Genomic DNA, 19,320 nt, shown 5'->3' with positions numbered 1-19,320 from the left:
GCCAAAGTTGGACGTTTAACCAACTGAGCCACCCCAGTGCCCCGAATTTAACTTATGTTTTAAAAGAAACTCTGCCCACAATATGCGGCTCCAACTCATGACCCTGAGATCAAGAGTCGCATTCTCCACCAGCTGAGCCAGTCAGGCACCCCCTGAATGGAGTTTTTAAAATTAATGTTGAGAGAATTAACATTTTTATGATATTGAGTATTGAGACACCCGAGCGAGAGCACAATAGGTCTTCTCACTGGGGCAAATGTCATTTCATGTTTTTCTGCCTGATTTCATAGTTTTCCTCACTTATACCTCTCCATTTTCAAATGTAACCCAACTTCGCAACTTGAGGAATGGGTATTTTCGAAGTTGAAAACACCACAAACGTGTAAAAATTGCTTTCGATACTACTGTTGACCTGGCAAATATTATCGTTTTCCATTGAAAAAAAATTTTAATTCGATAGTCAAATATGCCTAACTCTCCTTTTATAGCTTCTGGATCTCTGGTGTCATCTAAGAACAACTCTGTTATCTCTACGTGGCAAGTATAGTCTCCTGGGTTTTCCTTTAAGACTTTAAAAATCATTTTATTGTTTACATTCCCATCTCTAATCCATCTGGAATTCATTTTGTATGTAGTTGAAGATTCAGGTCCAATTTTATTGCTACTCTGATGGATGGACAGTTATGTCAGCACCATTTATGAACTAATACAACTTCTTCCCACTGGCTTGGACCAACACTTTCGTCGTATATTAAATTCTTACACATATTGGAACCTATTTCAGGATTCTCTATGCTTAGCCTACTGATCATTTTATCTCTTGCTGTACTAATCCCATATTGACCTAATTTCAGTGGTTTTATATTATGTTATGGTAACTCGTAACTTAAGTTCTTCACTGGTCTTGACTTTCATACTTTTAAAGGCTATTCTCAGGCATTTCCTTTCCATTCAAACTCTAGAATCATTTATCCATACTTTAAAAAAAATTCTATTGGCGTGCAATTAAAATTGCCTGACATTTATATATTAATTTGGGGAGAATTGCAGTTTTTATCTACCGAGACTTTCAGCCAAAAACATGACCTGTCTTTATACTTTTGCAGGTCTTGGTTGATGCTCCCCAATAAGATTTCAAAGTTTCCTTCATTTGGATCACCTCTCTCTTATCTTGTGATTAAACGAAAGCATTTGAAATGGATATTTTATTACTAAGTTAAAAAGTGTGTGTATGTGTGTATAGATAGATAGCAATCTAATTATTGGTGTAATCTAATCTAACTGATATCAGGATTGCTGAATTCTTGAAATCCTAGGAAATGTGACAACATGGCCAACCTCATTAAAAAGGGTTAGAATTTGAGGCAGGAGAAAAGAAACCTTTGTCTTACGCTTAAAATTGGACTTATTTTTATCCCTTCGTGAAGTTTATAATTATTGCAATCCTATCTGAAAGGGTTTCAGAAACCTTATCTTTGCGTACTCTTGCAATTAAAGATATCACCTAAGATGAAATATTTTTCTGTGCCATTGGAAACAAAATCTCTGAATAAAATCATTGTGGAATCATCACTAGAGTCTTACTTGACTAGAAAGTTTAGAAGCTTCCACAGCATGTTCGAAATCTGGCCTTCCAATTACAGCAGGCTCCTTATTCATTACTCCTTGTCCTTTCTTGTATTCTGCCTAAAATGCATAAATATGAGAATGTTAAATATTTCTACTTTCCAATGAAGAATTACATTAACATTAGCTGAAATAAAATATTATAGATGGTCAGTCCACAATAAAACATGCCTTACAATCCACCAAATGCTAAAAAGCTGACTGCTAGGGAGGAAAATGGACTTAGTATGGTTATTTAAATAAACTCAAACCTTTTGTAGTATAATATGATAGAATAATTACATAGTTTATAATAGTTTATAATAATTACCTAATATATAATATAATAATTATCTAGTTTGAATCTTTGTACTCTGACATCATTATCATCGTTGAGTTTCTATATAAACACTGAAAAAAAATTAGAAGCATTTTCTGGATAACTGAGATCCCAAATTCTGCATGCAGATAGCTTGCATGGCTCGCTTGATCTTAGGAGCAAATCTAACCTTATTTGGTTAATGTGAAGTTAAATTTAGTAAATAGTTACTGACTTGGAAGGTGAGTATAGTTTACATTAGCCAGATATTTGGTTTGGGTTAGGTCATCATTTTTAACCAAGGTCCAAAGGTACGTTTAAGTTAAATGGTATTAACCAAGAAGGATATCTTGGAGAAGATAAGAAAATAGCCACGATGTGTACAAAATGTACAAGGGTAAATGGTGGCCAAAAAGTATCTGTACAATTAACAGCAACATGATGGGAATAAGGCCAAGTGATATTCTTTGGGACAAGGTAAGGCGAGAGAGAATATTGGACCATGACTGACAAAGCTGACTTTCAGGCTGAGGCATCTGAATGTTACCTTAGGCTCACATGGCACTTACTTCTCTAAAAGTATGGCAGCAGTGGCCACAGTCAAGGCAACTTTGAGCACTTTCTGCATATACCGGAATAGCCTATGTAGTCAGGTGGATAATTCAGATTTCAAAAAAAATGAGGTGTCACTAATTCAGATTAATTATTTTCACCAATTAAATTAACCATTCAACTACCAAAGCCACAGGCTGTCTCTTGCAAAACTAAGAAATCATTTCTGCCCAAGATAAGAAAGAGAAATTACATTGCTTATGATCTTGGAGATCTCTGTTGCCTTCTTGATGTCTGGTCTGTTGAGATCCGCACTATACATATGGGTGTCCTGCACATCTTTTCTGTAAAAAATCTGATCCGAGAGACAGTTTTGATTGAAAGAAAGAAAAAGAAATTAGAAGTTTATGTAACTACCAAACTTAATGTCTATAAAATTATTTAGCTGGGCTAAATAAATAAATCATCTTAGAGAACCCACTGACCATAAACTTTTTTCAAGTGTTTTTAAGCACAACATTTATTTGAGTAGATATTCTTTTTTCTACCATACCTAAGTCTCACTAGCATTATTGCGTATGAACTGGACTCTTACAACATAACAAATGTGAGCCCAAGATATTGGTACAAAACCAATCTTACAGGATTTTACACAGACCACCCTGATAAGCATGTCATCGTGTGTAAGTGTGTCGGGGCTTTAACTTGCCCATCACACTGTCTTGACCCCCAGTGGACACAGGCTAAGCCCAACCCATCAAAGTAGAAAATCATTTCCTGGGGTGGGGAAGTGTGAAGCTGTTCCTCTCTGGCTTTCTCTTCCTTTTCTATCCAGACTCTTAAAATGCCCACGTGTGGGAAGACTAGTCATGGGTACTGATAGTTTTATCATCTAGCGACTACCATCACAAAGATTCCAAAAAATAAAAGCAGTTACATTAAGGAACATTCATTCTCTGAATGCAGATGAGATACAACCAAACTGAAGTGTGGAAAATAGACATTTAAATAGAAGAATATATGTAAATTTTACCAAACCCACTTTAGATGATGGTGGTTATTCAGATTTTAATTCGACTGACAAACAGGAAGAGACACCAGATCAAAACTGGTAAAATGTTCTACCGGTCAACACCTCACCAATCTGTCCACTAGTTCTATTCAAGTTCTAATGCAAAGAGTGCAGCAATGGTCATTTCTAAGACCCGCCTTCATTTTTTCAAGGCCTAGAAGGATAGGACACAGAAACTTACAACTGAATATCTATACAAAATGCACAATTAATCACATTTGTACAAGGCAAATATTTCTAATGTTGCCTGCAAACTTTTTACAATAGCATCATCTAAGGTACTTATTCAAAAACTGTATTCCTGAGGTCCTCCCCAGCCCTACATAACACAATTTCGGTAAACGGGGCTCAAGACTCTGCATTCTAATGAATTCCCTGTTGATCGATATAAGCCAGTGTTCTCGATAATATCAATATATCTTGTTATTTTCTTTTCAGTCTGGTAGTGTTAAAAACCATTTGCACTGCTTCCTTCAAAAATAATTATCAGGCATAAGAAATGAAAATGCAATAATACATTGATAGGCTCCCTACACATTATATTATTTCATTTCAGTGAAATGTTTATATACATTTCTATTTATTCTTTTAAGGGCTTGCTTTTGCCTCACCACTAAGACTAGTTTTTGTAAACTGTGTTTATAATCATGAGTCTGTCTACCAAGTAAACACAACTTCAATAGAATTAGCATAATTTCAGCAAGAACATCTGTTTTCTCCGGTATTTCTGTTTTCATAGGCTTTATCTTCACATGTAATTCAGGTAGGTTGTGTGCCCATGGGTAGCAAAAGAAACATGAAAATGAGCTGAAACCTGAGTTACATTTTTGGGTGAATTTTAAATCTGTAGGGATTCAGAATGAAGCCAATTTCATTGGCTTCCAATAGCAACATGCTCCTGCACTAAGGATGGCCAATCGCCCTCAGCCTGCACTCGGTTAAACACAAGCTGTGTAAACAAAAACCGACTCTCAGGTGAAAACAAACCGAAATTACTACCCACCTACGAGACTAACTGTTCCTAAGTTACTGCATTCATACGAAAACCACAGGGGGGGAATGTCTTTTTGTTTAGAAAAGAATGCGGATAAAAATGGAAACCCTTACTTTTTGAAAAGAGCTGCAACCTTCCAGAAATCTAAGCTTTGCACGGGTTATGTAATTATATGCTGCTCAGCCTAATGGCTGCGTGAAGAGAGGTGAGGGCACAAAGGCAGCAGGAGCAGAGCTCTGAATAGGGCCCCATCATCCACGGAAATTGCAAATTAGAGGCCGGCATATGTGACTCAAAACAAATATTAAGATTGACAAGAGCTGCGAATTCAAACAAGCGGACGCCACGGAGCCACATAGGAGAGCAGCGTGGAAGCCTGGTCACTAGTCAGATCTTCCAGAACATCACGGCGTGGGGCTACCCTGTGGGAGCGGGGCTGTATGGGGGGGGAGGGGGGCGCACAGGGCAGCCAGCTCCTGGCTTGCACTCTGAGCAACGATGGCTGAACTTGGTGGTGTGACAACATGGCTTCCTGAGGGGACCGCCCATCTTCCTCCTCCCAACCCTCTGCCCGGCCCCAGGGGGGCCCGCCTGACATTTCTCAAAGGTCTGCCATACGTCTTTGCTCTGTTCTGCAGTCTGTCAGCACCCAGGAAGGATAAAACCGGGACGTGGCAGAAGAGAGGTCTGGCAGGGGAAGGTCAAAGAATATATATGGTGTTTTCCCTATTTCCGGAATAAACTCAAACCCTAAGCGCTAACTGTATTGGAACGGTGGACTGCCCGGCCTCTTCTCATGGCAAGACGGGGTTCTATAGAATACTGTTGAAGAAGAAGAAAGTAGGGGGCTCCTGAAAATCATCAGCCCAGGATGTGTGCAAACTTGAAGGCCAGCTATTGATTTTACGTTGTTTTGTTTAATGGTTTGTTCCGTACTGCATCCTCAGAGCATAGGAGAGGAGCAAAAAGCAGGAGGAGGGGGGAAAACAGAAGAGAGGAGAGAAGGAGAAGGAAGAGGAAGAAAAATAATAACACTAATAATAATCTCCATTTTAGACCATTCATCATGGACCAGGTAGCACAGGAAGGACTTACCAGTCACTGCCTCACTCACACATTTCTTGAACACACGACTATAAGGATTTCTATCCATTACACCCAGTTCCATCGACTACTCTTTTATCTCCAAGGTCTCCTTAATTTTAACTATTTATTCTCATTAATGAACATTAGAATAATTCTAGTAAACTCCAAACAGGAAGCCAACGAAACGTTGGTGGACATTGCACTCAACCTACAAAATGATTTAGGGAGAAAAATATCTCAACAGTATTAGAGCCTATTCCCAGGAGAAGATGTTATTCTCCTGCTTCTTTCAATCTTCTATTAGAACTTTCAATGAAGTTTGATCGTTTCCTTCCACAGATCCCACACAAGGTAATAAAGGAATTCTCATATGATGACCATTTTCTTATACATCGATCCTGTATCCAAGATAAACTTTACCTTTTTAATAATATCTGTAAAGAGTGGCCGTGATGTCTTCCTCAGGGACCCCTAGAATTATTACTAAACCTGCTTGATCCCTTCCTCCTTTTTTTCCCCACTAAATTTATTTCCTTGCCCTTTCCCATGTATCTGGGTCATTTTCCTTTGTAATGGACATTTATATTTTATTTTTTATCCACCTGGGATTTTTCATTTGGCAACTGCCTCTCCCTCACTCCGTGTGATGTGGTGGGGCTGTCCAATGCAGCCTACCCTCCTGATGACAGAAATAGCCACATGACAGTTTGTCCAATCAGATACCCCAGCCCCTTGGAAACCACGATCAATAAGAGTGCAGACACGTAACCCAGGGAGGGCCAGCATCACTGGTGCATCTGAGGCTGAGGGAGAAAGAGCTGCCGTCTTTCTCTGTGGGATCAGTTGCTGTGGGAATGACTTGATTTGGGGAACACCAGCTGTCATCTTGAGACCACCCAGAGAGAGTCCATCCGAAAGCAAAGCCACGAGATGGGTCGAGAGGAAGAGTCCCAGGGACGCTGTGAGCCTCTGGATGCAGTTACACTTGAAGTAGTTTAAATTTCTAATTATGTAAACCAATAACCTCTCATAGTTTCCTTAGCTAACTTGAGATGGAGTTCTGGTGCTAAATCTAGAAAAACCCGAATAACAATCTCCACTTCATGGTTTTCTGCAGTGTCAAATCTGTTCTTCCTTGCCTCCAATAAAGATATTAATTCCGTCAAAATTTGTTTTTGAATTTATCTTGCCACGTTCACTTCGCCCCTCCACTTGTACTTTCAGCATTTTACTGTCTTTTAAGCTCAGCTTGTTCCTTGTAATCTACCTCTTTAACATGTTTGGCTTTTTTTAAACACTTGTGCAGAGGGTCCAACATGCCAAGCCTTGTTCTTAACACTTTACGTGCACTGAGGCATTAAATCATCATCCATCCTTATTGTGCTGGGTTGGCTGTTCCCAACCAGGCATCGTCAATACTCCCTTCCAAGACTGGAACTAGCTCTCCAGAACCCCTTCTTGTATTGTTCTGGGTCAGGCTTGGCCAGTAAGAGGCTCCGATTTCGGTAGCTGGAGATGCTAAGATTGAGAGGTGAGGGCCGGTGAGCAGACTTAAAGAAATCAAATCCAACTGGCCCAGAACCATTCACTCCCTTTGCTACTCTGGCGAAGGGTAACATGATTCTTGGTGAGAAGGGACCAGACAGGATGTACCTCTTTTTTTTTTTTAATGTTTTTTTTTTTTATTTATTTCTAGGAGAGAGAGAGAGACAGCGTGAGCAGGGGAGGGTCAGAGAGAGAGGGAGTCCTAGACTGAAACAGGCTCCAGGCTCTGAGCTGTCAGTCAGCACAGAGCCCTACGCGGGGCTCGAACCCACGAACCGCGAGATCATGACCTAAGCGAAAGTCGGACGCTTAACCGACTAAGCCACCCAGGCGCCCCTGGATGTACCTCTTTTAAGTTTGTGGAGCAGAAGTGAGTCGTGTGGCCTGTATTTAGTTATATCTTAAGGCACTGGCCAAGTCATTCTCAAGAAATACTTTTATTTAACTCATCAAAAACTCTCACATGAGAACAGCTCCCAGGGGTCATCCAATAGGCACATGGACTGGAAATTCCATCTAGCCTTATTTCTGTCTGGGCACGCTGTATGTAAAACACTAGTAAAATCTTACATTGCAAATATGATTTTTTGAGAGAATGTAAACCATTTATATACAAGTTTATGCAGGATCTGATATTCATAAGAAGGCAGGAAAGTTTTCAGTCTCCTAAAAGATGGAGGAAAATACGGAGCTCTATCTTCATCATCTTTATTATTGTCTTGTCTACAAAAATCTTTTTCGAGTTGATGGACATTTTTTACTCATGAGTTAATTTTACCACCGCCGTAATCTTGCATACAAGGCAGAATGGCTATTACTAACTACTCTTAGGGATGAACAAAATACTAATGTGCCTATTTTAATACTAAGTCCTAAAGTGCTTATTAAGCACGACGTTATTGTAAGTCACGTCGGCCAATCACATGGAACCATGAACGTTTTTCCAGTATCATTTTACTGATTTATCGCTGAGCTTTTCCACTTTCTGATGGAAAAGAAATTGCATCTCCTGATAAGTTTCCATTGCCATCAAGGAAGTATATATATCATGCTTGAAAAAAACATTAAGTCTCTTGTTTCCCCTGCTGAATACTTCCTTCTAATATGCATTGAACTGATTACCAATATGGTGTTTTAGAAAAGTTCATCCCTCCAATTTCATCCCAAGTCTATACAGACCACATTACTTGCAAAACCAAAGATGGCAGTTCCAAATTTGTTTGACTTCCCTCAGAACTATTGGGTTTCATGTCTCTGATAAGATTGATGGGAACTAATAATGTTTTCATTTCGACCCCATCTTTAGGGGAAAGTAACAGGATAGATTATCTCCAGTTCCTCTAATTACATTAGAAGAATTTGGCAGAGGTACATCCCTTAAGATACGAAAGGCTTTAGATTGGCTGGTTTTAATAATTTCTTGACTTTAGTATCAACAAAATAGGTAGTTATATGGGTTCAGAAACATTTTGAACATGCCCTTCTGACCTTAATGCTTCTTAATATAAATTTCATATTGAGTTGGCTCTTTTCAAAATTTAAGCTCTTCTAATTATTTCCAATTGACGATGAAATCATCCTAACCTCTCAAATCACCCTTGAAAATTGGAGGAGGACCAAAGATGACTCCTATTTTATGGAGAAGCTCTTCTGCACAGTCCTTCACATATACCATCTCATTTAACACTCGTGAGAGCCCAGTGAGGTAGATGATCACTGCTTCATTTTACAGATGGGAATGCTGAGATTTGGAGATATTAAGTAACCTGCCCAAGGTCATCCAGGCAACATGTGGTCTGACTCCAAATTCCTTTTCTATTATGTGCTACAGTGGGGGCTATTCAGATAGATTGCTCCCCCTCCCCAGTTCCATGATCAATGAATTTGGGGGTGACAAAAGAGACTAGCACACCTCGAATAGTCTGCCTCTTGAAACCCTCAGTTATGCAGAGGTGAGAATTCAGATGACCCTCACTGGAGTCCTCGCCTTTCAAGGCCTGAGGGAGAGAGTGATTCTAAAAGAAAAATCACACCCTTAAGCCCATTGATGGATGTTCTAATAAAAGTCTGAGCTGAAAGAAGGCAGAAATTACAAGGTTTAAAGTCCCACTATTCTCGTTTCCTGGTTCTCTAACAGATAGTGGAAAGCTCACTTGTTTTTGGGAGAAACATAATAAAGCAAGCAAAGATGTCTCCTCGCATTATTTCTAGGTAAATCAGATGTACATGTGACAGACACTTTATTTTAAATTAAATCGCATCATTTATGGGCACAATGTAAAGCAACACTCCACATTATGAAAGGGTAATTCTATTAGTTAGTTCTCTGCAGATGAGATTCACTGGGCCGAAGTTTTATGGGAGACGAGGTTTCGTCTTCCGTGAAGATGCGGCCGCCTCACCTACAAGCCAAGAGAGGTATCTGCTTTCCTGGGGCTTTCAAGACCTATGTTTAAATTTCATATTGTAGGGACAACAAATGTATTATTCTGCGTGCCTTGACTCTAGGGGAATATCAACTACTTCACAGGTAGAATACAAATATCATTCTCACTTTAAATCTGAGTAAATAGTCTTAAACACTTTCTAAATCCTATTATATGTACAAACTTTGCATGTAAAGGTTGAGCCGAGAAGGCAGAGGAGTGTAAGTCAATACACCCTTCTCCCATAAGTACACAGTATTGAATGGAAGAGAAAAGGCCTTTATACTCTATTCCCTCAATCCCTCAATCAAAGACCTTTTAAAAGAAAAGGCACAGTTAAAATAATAACCCCAGTCCTATGATAAGGAACTTCCGTATTTGAATTTCATTGAATTATAGAGTTGGAAAAGGCTTCCCGAGGGTCTGTGTAATGCGGTCCGGCCCCTCCCGGACCACCACCGCCGCCTTCTTTCCCGCAGCGCCTTGAATCTGTTGATCTAAATTCTGATGATAACCTATTTTGCCCCACATTCAAAAATACTTCATGTAGGGGCGCCTGGGTGGCTTAGTCGGTTAAGCGTCCGACCTTCGCTTAGGTCATGATCTCGCGGTTCGTGGGTTCGAGCCCCGCGTCGGGCTCTGTGCTGACTGACAGCTCAGACCCTGGAGCCTGTTTCAGAGTCTGTATCTCCCTCTCTCTCTGACCCTCCCCTGCTCACGCTGTCTCTCTCTCTCTCTCTCCTAGAAATAAATAAAAATATTAAAAAAAAATACTTCATGTAAAATCTTGACCAGTAACCAGTGACTTTCAAGAGGGAGAGAGGGAGGTAGCAGAGCGTCACAGAAAGTGTGGACTTGGGAGTTGGACCCTTTGGTCTCGTTTTCTTCATCTACAAAATCAGATTTGGGGCAGGGACTTTGCGAGCCCTGGAAGTGATCAGGGTCTTGGCACAGGTCCTGCTGTGCAGCACTGCTCGCTAAGTGGTAGTTATTATGATTATGATCCTCATTCTGTAAGCAAACCGTTCTCACGAAGCACCCCCTTAAAATGGCCTTGCTGGTAATTATAGACACATAGCTTCCTCATCTCTTATCAAGGTTAAGCCATCTTAGAAAACTATCTGGTTATTGACATCTGTTTACACATCTGAATTAAAATGTAAAACCTCACTCAGTTTTTACTTAAGCATTGACCTATTACAATTTAATATCAGATAAGTGTTGCCAACCTGCAAAGAGACATTAAACAGCTGGGGCTCTGGGGACACAGAGTCAGCAAAGCACCATTTACTAAGGGAACAAAGTAGTGGGACAGAGCCCATGTGAAATGACAAAGATGTATCGGATACTTTCCAAAGAAAGGGAGTTTCTTGGCCTAACTAAGGCAGACACCTTTCTCTTAACCCATTCTAACCTGTAAAGAACCAAACACAGCTCCTACATTCTTTCTAGAGAGCAAAGAACTAATAACAGGGAGGTAAAGAGGCTTCCACTGAAATTTCAGGATGAAATTATTCTTCTAGGCCACCAGGATAGTGGTGGTCACTGAATAAACATACGGAAGTTTTGATGTACCTGCTAACTTACAACTTTATAATCTGCTAACTTATGAAAGAATTCATTTTCAGGGCACCTGGGTGGCTGGGTCAGTTGAGTGTCCAAGTTCATCTCACAAGTTAGAGCCTCATATGGGGGTCACTGCTATGAGCACAAAGTCCGCTTTGGATATTCTGTCCCCTTCTCTCTCTGCCCCTCCCCGACTCATGCACTCTCTCTCTCTCTCTCACAAATAACAATTCATTTTCATTTTCTGTGGGCTTGTTCAGCTGCTTTCATGTTCTCCATGGGTCATGAACTCCATGGGTCTTTAACAATTTGCTCCTCATATACATTCCAAAAGAAACAGTAGTGGGGGTGGGGAGGTATGAATCTCACTAGCATTTGTGACTCTTTCTTGGACCAGTGATTTCTGGGGCCCTTTCTCCAAGTTCTTCTGTAATTCTAGAATGGACACTATGGGAGCTTCACCATCAAGTCAAGGACACTCTAGGAAATGCTAGTAACCCGACAGGTCCAAAGCACAATCTCTAATATCTGGAAGTACCTGACATTTTAAAGGCATTCCACAAGGTTTTAACGCTTTTGATAGAATAATTCAGAAGGACTTCTGACTGAACACTGAGAGATTAAAAAAAAGAAAGAAATTTTAAAGTCCGTTTCGAAGAAGAGAGCTGTAATAATTAAATTTCAACAACATCTCCATTAGCCCTCACGTGGTGAACTACGATTCCCCAGAAAATCGCGAGGATGGCTTCCTTACATTACTCTGGTGTTTATTGACCTCCATGGCATGTTTGATCTCAGGCGGCTCCTTCATGTGAGCATAATCTGAGAATCCTTTGGCAGCATCGTGCTTCTGCTTATAAGCAACCTTAAAGAACACAAATCACTGTTAGTTTCATTCATGGGTATATTCAGTTCTTACCTGTTAAATTTCAGTGTTTCTCTAGGGGTTTGTGTTTTTGAAGGCCACCATGATGGACATATTTGCCTAAGCCTCCATAATGAGAGAATATATACAGTGCATTAACATTAGTGCTTCAGGTTAGACTTGTAATTTTAACTCTTCACTGTTTATTTCAAAAATCCATATGCTGACATTCCCACCCATACTCAGCTAGCTTAAATCTCAGTGGCGGTTTGGGGAAACCTTCCAAAACTATGAGCCTTTTGGGGTCATAAATGCCCAAGGTTTAAATCTTGTGAAAGCAACTGACCAAGTGGGGGGAAATGATCAGACATTTAAAGGTGAATTAGTTGTTATAATTTTCTGTAGGCACAGCTATATTATAACACAAACCTCAAATGCCCTAACCTTTGGGAGACAATATAACATGCAGGCAGATTTCTGAGATAATGTCAAGGCCTGTCCTCTGTGAGAGAAATGAGCATCATGCCAACAACATCCACTGCCACTACTTCAATATGTTCCCTCCTGGGGTGGAGAGAAGGTGTGAGAATGACTACTCCAAAAATGGAAGTAACCAAACTCAACAACAGAGTTAGAAAAAGAAGATCCAGAAGACAACACACAAATTATCCCCTTCCCCAGAGTCTATTCCATAATCCTATGTACTTCCCTTGCAATTTTCAATTACTTCTGTTTTTGTGGAATTATTTATTTTCTGTCTTCCCTCACTAGAACTAGAGCCTAGTTCACTGAATGCTCAGAACCCAAAATAGTGTCAGTACAGAGTAAGGACGAATGACTCTTTGCTCAATGAATGAATGAATGAATGAAAGAATGAAAATAAAACAGAAAGGAATGAATGATTTTAAAATTAATTTTAAATATACATTAAAAGCTCTGTAATAAAAAACAGTAAATGGAGTTAGAGTAACTTGACACAAGAGAATAAAGGCAATTTAAAGAGAAAAACTAGAAGAGTATTCACCAAGAACAAAACAAGATCTAATAATTAATGAAAAGGAATACAAGTAAACTTAGAGAAAACTTTTTACTACAAGCTCCTTGACAGCTATGTCTCTATCTTTTTATACATCTTTTCATATCCACAGTGAATGATGGATGTAGAAAGGCAATAAATGCTTGACAAATGAATGAATAAATGAATGCATTAAATGTTCTCAACTTAAAAAAAAATGGGGTGCCTGGTTGACTCAGTCAGTTATATGTCCAAATCTTGATTTTGGCTCAGGTCATGATCTCACAGTTCGTGGGATCAAGCCCCATGTCAGGTTCTGTTCTGACAGTATGTAGCCTGCTTGGGATTCTCTATGTCCCTCTTTCTCCACCCCTCCCCCACTCACTCCCAAGCTCTCTCTTTCAAAATAAGCAAACTTTAAAAAACAAATAAATAGGGGTACCTGGGTGGCTCAGTCAGTCAAGGGGCCAACTTCGGCTCAGGTCACGATCTCACGGTTGGTGAGTTTGAGCCCCGAGTTGGGCTTTGTGCTGACAGCTAGCTCAGAGTCTGGAGCCTGCTTTGGATTCTGTGTCTCCCTCTCTTTCTGACCCTCCCCTGCTCGTGCTCTGTTTCTCTCTGACTCAATAATAAATAAAAAAAAATTTTTTTAAAACAAAAAATAAATAAAAATATTCTCATGAACTCCTCATGGGTCTTAATAAACAGTATTTACCATTCATTTAACTTAAATATAATATACTTGTCTAGAGGATTAAAGTGCTAATTGCAAAATTAATTTTAAAAAATAAAATCAGGGGCGCCTGGGTGGCTCAGTCAGTTAAGCATCTGACTTCGGCCCAGGTCATGATCTCATGGTTTGTGGGTTTCAAGCCCCATGTCAGGCTCTGTGCTGACAGCCAGCTCAGAGCCTGGAGCCTGCTTCAGATTCTGTATCTCCCTCTCTCTCTGACCCTCCCCTGCTCACGCCGTCTCTCTCTCTCTCTCTGTCTCAGAAATAAGTAAAATATTAAAAAAATTTTCAAATAAAACTAAAATTAAAAAATAAAATCATTGACATTTACCATAAAAAACAAAGTCATCTGTTGCAACTATCAATATTTAAATCCCCTCTCTGGCTCCCCTACCAAGTTCTTTTTGAAAACTTCTACATGAAAGAGAACTCACCCTGGAGCATCACAGTCTCTAAATTGTGAAAGCCGGGACACAAAATTCCTCCTTTAATGAAACCCCGATCTGTCCTCCCCCAGCAGCCAGGTAGGAGTCTATTTCCAGGACAGAACTTCAAATGTGGGTGCACAGCTATCAATGACTTCCATTCCTCCAAGCCATCTGCACAGAGGAAGGCCCTGAACCCCTCCCCCCCAAATGCCCTCCTCCACACAATTCACAATTAAGCCATCTCTTTATTAACATGGCCAGAATGTTCCAGATATGGTCTGACCCTTCCTAATTAGAACTGTCCAATTTAAGCCAGGTTATGTGACTTCCTGTGCACTATACGCTACTATTCACGCACCCATAGGTCACAATGTTTTCCTTTTGACAGCTATGTTGAGATTTCTGTCAGGGGTGCTTGGGTGGCTCAATCGGTTAAGTGTTTGACTTCAGCTCAGGTCTTGATCTCATGGTTTGTGAGTTTGAGACTCGCGTTGGGCTCTGTGCTGACAGCTCATAGCCTGGAGCCTGCTTCCGATTCTGTGTCCCTCTCTCACTCTGCCCCTCACCCATTCATGCTGTCTCTCTCTCTCTCTCTTAAGAATAAAACATTAAAAAGGGAGAGAGATTTCTGTTAACTAGTGCCCTTAAGTCTTGTTCAGTTCTGTCCCACTCTGTTCTCACATCCAATCCTACATATCTCGTTGATTATCAGGACTCACACACAGTACCCCATGTTATTCCAGGGATAATTCATCTTCTTAGTATCTGTCCATTGATTTAATCCATCAGGATATCTGATTCTCATGAACACATCTTTACATCTTCCTCAATTAGATATGTTAAACAGGAAGCCCATTAAGAACCACCATTTAAGTTGACAAAGACCATTATGTCAGTTTCACTACATTCTATATTGTAACTTTGGGGGAAAGCAGGAAGAGTTTAATGGGTGGCCAGGTCCATTAAGCCAAGAAGAAACTTTTATAAGACTTGTTCCTTCTTCTTAAATAAAAGGAGATAGCATGTACTATCTCCATTTTGCTGGGTGCCTGGTTTAGTTTGTAGTACTTGTGACTTTATAAACACAACCAATGCAGCTGATCATTTAGTCGGTTATCACAGAAATGGTGAGTCATCAAGAGCAATTTTAAAAAGCACCCTTTCTTTAAAAGGCTATGTAATTTTCTACTTGCAGCATTAAGTCATTTCATTTATAGTTGCTACTAAGCACCACTTTAGAATTAAGATTACATCAAATTGGAGGCAGCTGAACTTTAATTTATCATATAAATTTTCATACTTAAAATAGCTAATGGAAAATTATGTCAAGCTAATAAATTTTCTGCTAAATTCGGTTTCTTAGGATTTGTCATTATTGTGCGTCATTTGCCTAAATTAGCACTGTTTTCTTCATACCTTGAGAATTAAAGTCACTTTGGTAGTGGACACCCAAANGGAGTGGTGTGGAGAATTCCAGACTCCACACTGTTAACACAGAGCCCAACTCCAGGCTTGATCCCATAAATCATGAGATCATGACCTGAGCTGAAATCCAGAGCTGGACGCTTAGCTGACTGAGCCACCCAGGTGCCCCACCTGGCGATAGTCTTATATACTTATATATAAATAAGTTTATAAAGGTAGTGTATACATTTATCCTATGTATCTGATAACATCGTATATACTTACACCATATATATACATGAGACCTGTATACACTTCTCACTTCAGTATGTTTTACCACTACTGTCTAGGTAAATGGCACTTTTAATCCCACAGCACAGACAGCCCTGAAAGTACTGAAGCAGGACCCCATAGCCACTACAGATAAAAATGTAGGCTGTCAAACATCTCCTGAGTTCAGACTCCTAAGTAGCCTGTATTACTTTTGTGATAAGAGATTATTGAGCCTCTGCCTGAAGAAGCCCTGGGGAGGATCTCACCATTTCATGGCATGGTCCATGCATTTCCAGAAATCTTCTCTGTGGTCTTTGTTTATAAAATTTCTAAGGGGGGGATAACTGATAAAATGGCCTCCAAAAACCTCTACATCTCTCTCTCTTTTTAAAAGGTGTGTCTTCCTCTTAGTCATTTTCTATAAGGAGCATTAATCTAGCTAACTTCACCTTCTCATTCCAGTTTGAATGAAAGCATCTGACAATGTCTGCAAATTGATGTTAACATAATATTTTGATCCAGTGTCCTAAGTTTAAGGAGACTTTTCATTAGAACCCAGAACACCATGAACTTCCAGAATCTGTCTAAAACTATAATTTAGCCTACCACAAATCTGATACTATCTGGACACAGTAAAAGGTTAGTTGTTTAATTTTTTCAGACACTGCCAAATAGTTTTACTTCCTTGCCAGTCTTACTACCTGGTAAGCTCTGAGAACTGCAACTGTAACAACATAAACGTGATTTACACACATCTCAAGAAATGTTATTACATTGAAAGGTTATTACATTACATCATTCCATTGAAATAGATTCTTTATTCAGAATCCAGGTTTTTCCTTCCTAACAAGTCCCGTGATTAATTACAATAGTGGGCAGTGCTGGGAGCACACACATATCCTTCCCAGGGTGTACACTCTACTATAACGTGCTATGCATAGAACACATGTTAACAATGTAAGTGACAACTTATTCTGGAGGGGAAAAAAAGATTCTACAATATACAGTATGGATTACCTTTCACATTAAGTTCTATGTTGCACGCGTTTGTGTACTATAGCTCTACTTCTGCCGTAACAAGGTGAGAAAAGTCATACATTTTTATAGCAAAATATCTGACAATGTTACCTTCCCAAGTATAAAAATAAGAATAGAATATTCTTGGGGAGCCAGGTGGCTCGGTCAGTTAAGCATCCGACTTCAGCTCAGGTCATGAACTCGTGGTACGTGGGTTCGAGCCCCGCATTGGGCTCTGTGCTGACTGCTCAAAGCCTGGAGCCTGCTTCGGATTCTGTGTCTCCCTCTCTCTCTGACCCTCCCCAACTCTCACTCTGTCTCTCTTTCTCTCTCAAAAATAAAAAAACGTTAAAAAAATTTTTTAAAGACTAGAATATCCTTTCTCTCTTGTATAATTGTTGTTTGCCACATATCAAGTGTTGTGTTGTACTTATTTGCTTTATAGAGTAGTCCGTATTATCAGCAAGTGGGTAGGCAACCAGATGTTGGCAAGGAAAAAAGGGGGGCACATTAGTCATGGTCAGCCATGCAAAACCCTGATATCATATATTTTTAGCTTCTTGTTGCACAGCTGAGGTTAGCTTACTGCCAAGCTGAGGCCACGGCAGACATTTAAATTTGTAATAATCAAGTACTTAAAAATGCTCTGCAAAAGATAATGATGTTCTGAAGTTTTCAAGAGCACTTTACTTTCAGACTATTTTTAAATTACCCTCTACTTAAAACTAAAAAGATTCCAAAGAAGTAAACTTGTTTAGTATGAAAAACAGTGGCAGAAAGAGGTGATACGGTGCATGGTTAAGAACCCAGTGCCTCAGCCAANAAAAAAAAAAAAAAAAAAAACCTTAAAAAAAAAAAAAAAAAAAAAAAAAAGAACCCAGTGCCTGGAGCTGGACTGGCCATGTCCATGTTCAGGTGCTGACTTTGCCATTTATCAGCTGTGTGCTCTTGGGCTCTGTGCTTCGGTTTCCACATCTCCGAAATGGGGCCATCTCACAGAGTAGTTATAGGGGTTACGTGATATAAATATATGTAAAATGCACAAAAGAGCACCTGACAGATAGTAAGCACATCTATGTGTTCACTATTATTTTTAACCTAAAATGTGGCATGAAGAATATGCAAAAGGAAACATTTCCTTATAAAAGGAATCAACAAATTCAACAAAATCCATTTTACAAGTATTTACAGAATATCCGGGTCTGCCAAGGACTGTTCTGATCTCAGGGGTAGAGCAGAGGACAAGACACGTGAGGTCCCTGATCTCATGTCACTTAGGGAACCATGTAACAGGCCAATGAAGTTAAAAAAAAATTTTTTAAAACCTGTGCTATGAAGAAAATGAAACAGCAAGATGAGAAAGGTGAAATACTCTATTTTGAAATTCTGTTTTAAGAAATACAACAAATGAAATGCATTACATATTTCCTTATGTCTTGATGTACAAAAGGGGGAAATGACTCCTCCAGATTCAAAATGAGTTTATAGGATGACAGTCCTTAATGTCACCTGCAGCTTGCAATCACTAAAATGGCCACGTCCACCTTAGATGCTCTATCTACATGGAAACCGGAATCCCAGGAAAAGGAAATTCAGGAACTGCGGGTCTAAAGGAGGAAGTACAGCCCTGCGGATCCTGAATGTAACCATTAACCCTTTAATACCCACTGTAAGATTTCAATCTAAGTAAGCTGTCTTAATAAGATGAAACTTTGTCCAAATAATAGTTGTGGATGGGATTAGAGAAAAACAACATCATGTGATAACAAATTTGCACGTTGCTTTCACCTTCTGTGACTCCACCAGGGACAACACATCAGTTAGCAGCTTCTAATTTTCATGCGATATGTGATACTCAAGATAAACAATTATTTTGCTAAATATATTTAAATATACATTTTAAATATTAATCTATTTTAAGATACTAATTATATTAGGTTAAATGCATATATATTTTTTATATTTATATTATATATATATAATTATAACAATTTCAGAAAACCACACCTCACTNGTGTTAGTTTTCTTTTTTTTTACTATGAATACTGAAAGAGAATAAAAAGAAACTTTCTTCAGAAACAGAATTAATTTAAAATCCTAAAGCCCATTTTAACCTTAGATACTAGGCTGAAAAACATATTCTGAAGAGAGAGAAATCCAATTTATCAGGGATTTTCTTTAAATGAGGCTCTCAAGGAAAGAATGAGTATTTTTCTATTTAAACCCCTGCATGTTTTTAAAAGTGAATCTGTTTGTATGTACTGAGAGTTTCGTAGGTTTGATCGGCGAAGAAAAACATGAGAAAAATGAGACAATTGAGCTGTTCCAGAAAATACAAGTTGTCAGAATGTGCTGTCTAGAACCTGAATGCACAGAGCTCCCTTATTCAAATCTTTTTAACCTCCTACCACGGCTGCAAT

At 39.3% G+C, this 19,320-nt stretch overlaps 1 protein-coding gene across 1 annotated transcript in view; it reads right to left on the bottom strand.

Moving 5' to 3' along the window:
• The window catches only part of NEBL (nebulette), a 112,792-nt gene that overhangs the window by 84,691 nt on the left and 8,781 nt on the right, over positions 1-19,320 (bottom strand). Inside the window, exons 4-7 of the mRNA XM_077772479.1 lie at positions 12,561-12,594; positions 11,920-12,030; positions 2,730-2,831; positions 1,585-1,686 (exon numbers count right to left, since the gene is read on the bottom strand). Of these exons, the coding sequence (XP_077628605.1) occupies positions 1,585-1,686; positions 2,730-2,831; positions 11,920-12,030; positions 12,561-12,594 (349 nt within the window). The remainder of the gene's footprint in view (positions 1-1,584; positions 1,687-2,729; positions 2,832-11,919; positions 12,031-12,560; positions 12,595-19,320) is intronic.

Source organism: Crocuta crocuta, unplaced genomic scaffold, assembly GCF_008692635.1.
Source record: "Crocuta crocuta isolate KB4526 unplaced genomic scaffold, BGI_CrCroc_1.0 scaffold96, whole genome shotgun sequence".
In the NCBI taxonomy this organism is placed as follows: Eukaryota; Metazoa; Chordata; class Mammalia; order Carnivora; family Hyaenidae; genus Crocuta; species Crocuta crocuta.
The sequence above is the reverse complement of the archived record's forward strand: the minus strand, read 5'-3'. Positions and strand labels throughout refer to the sequence as shown.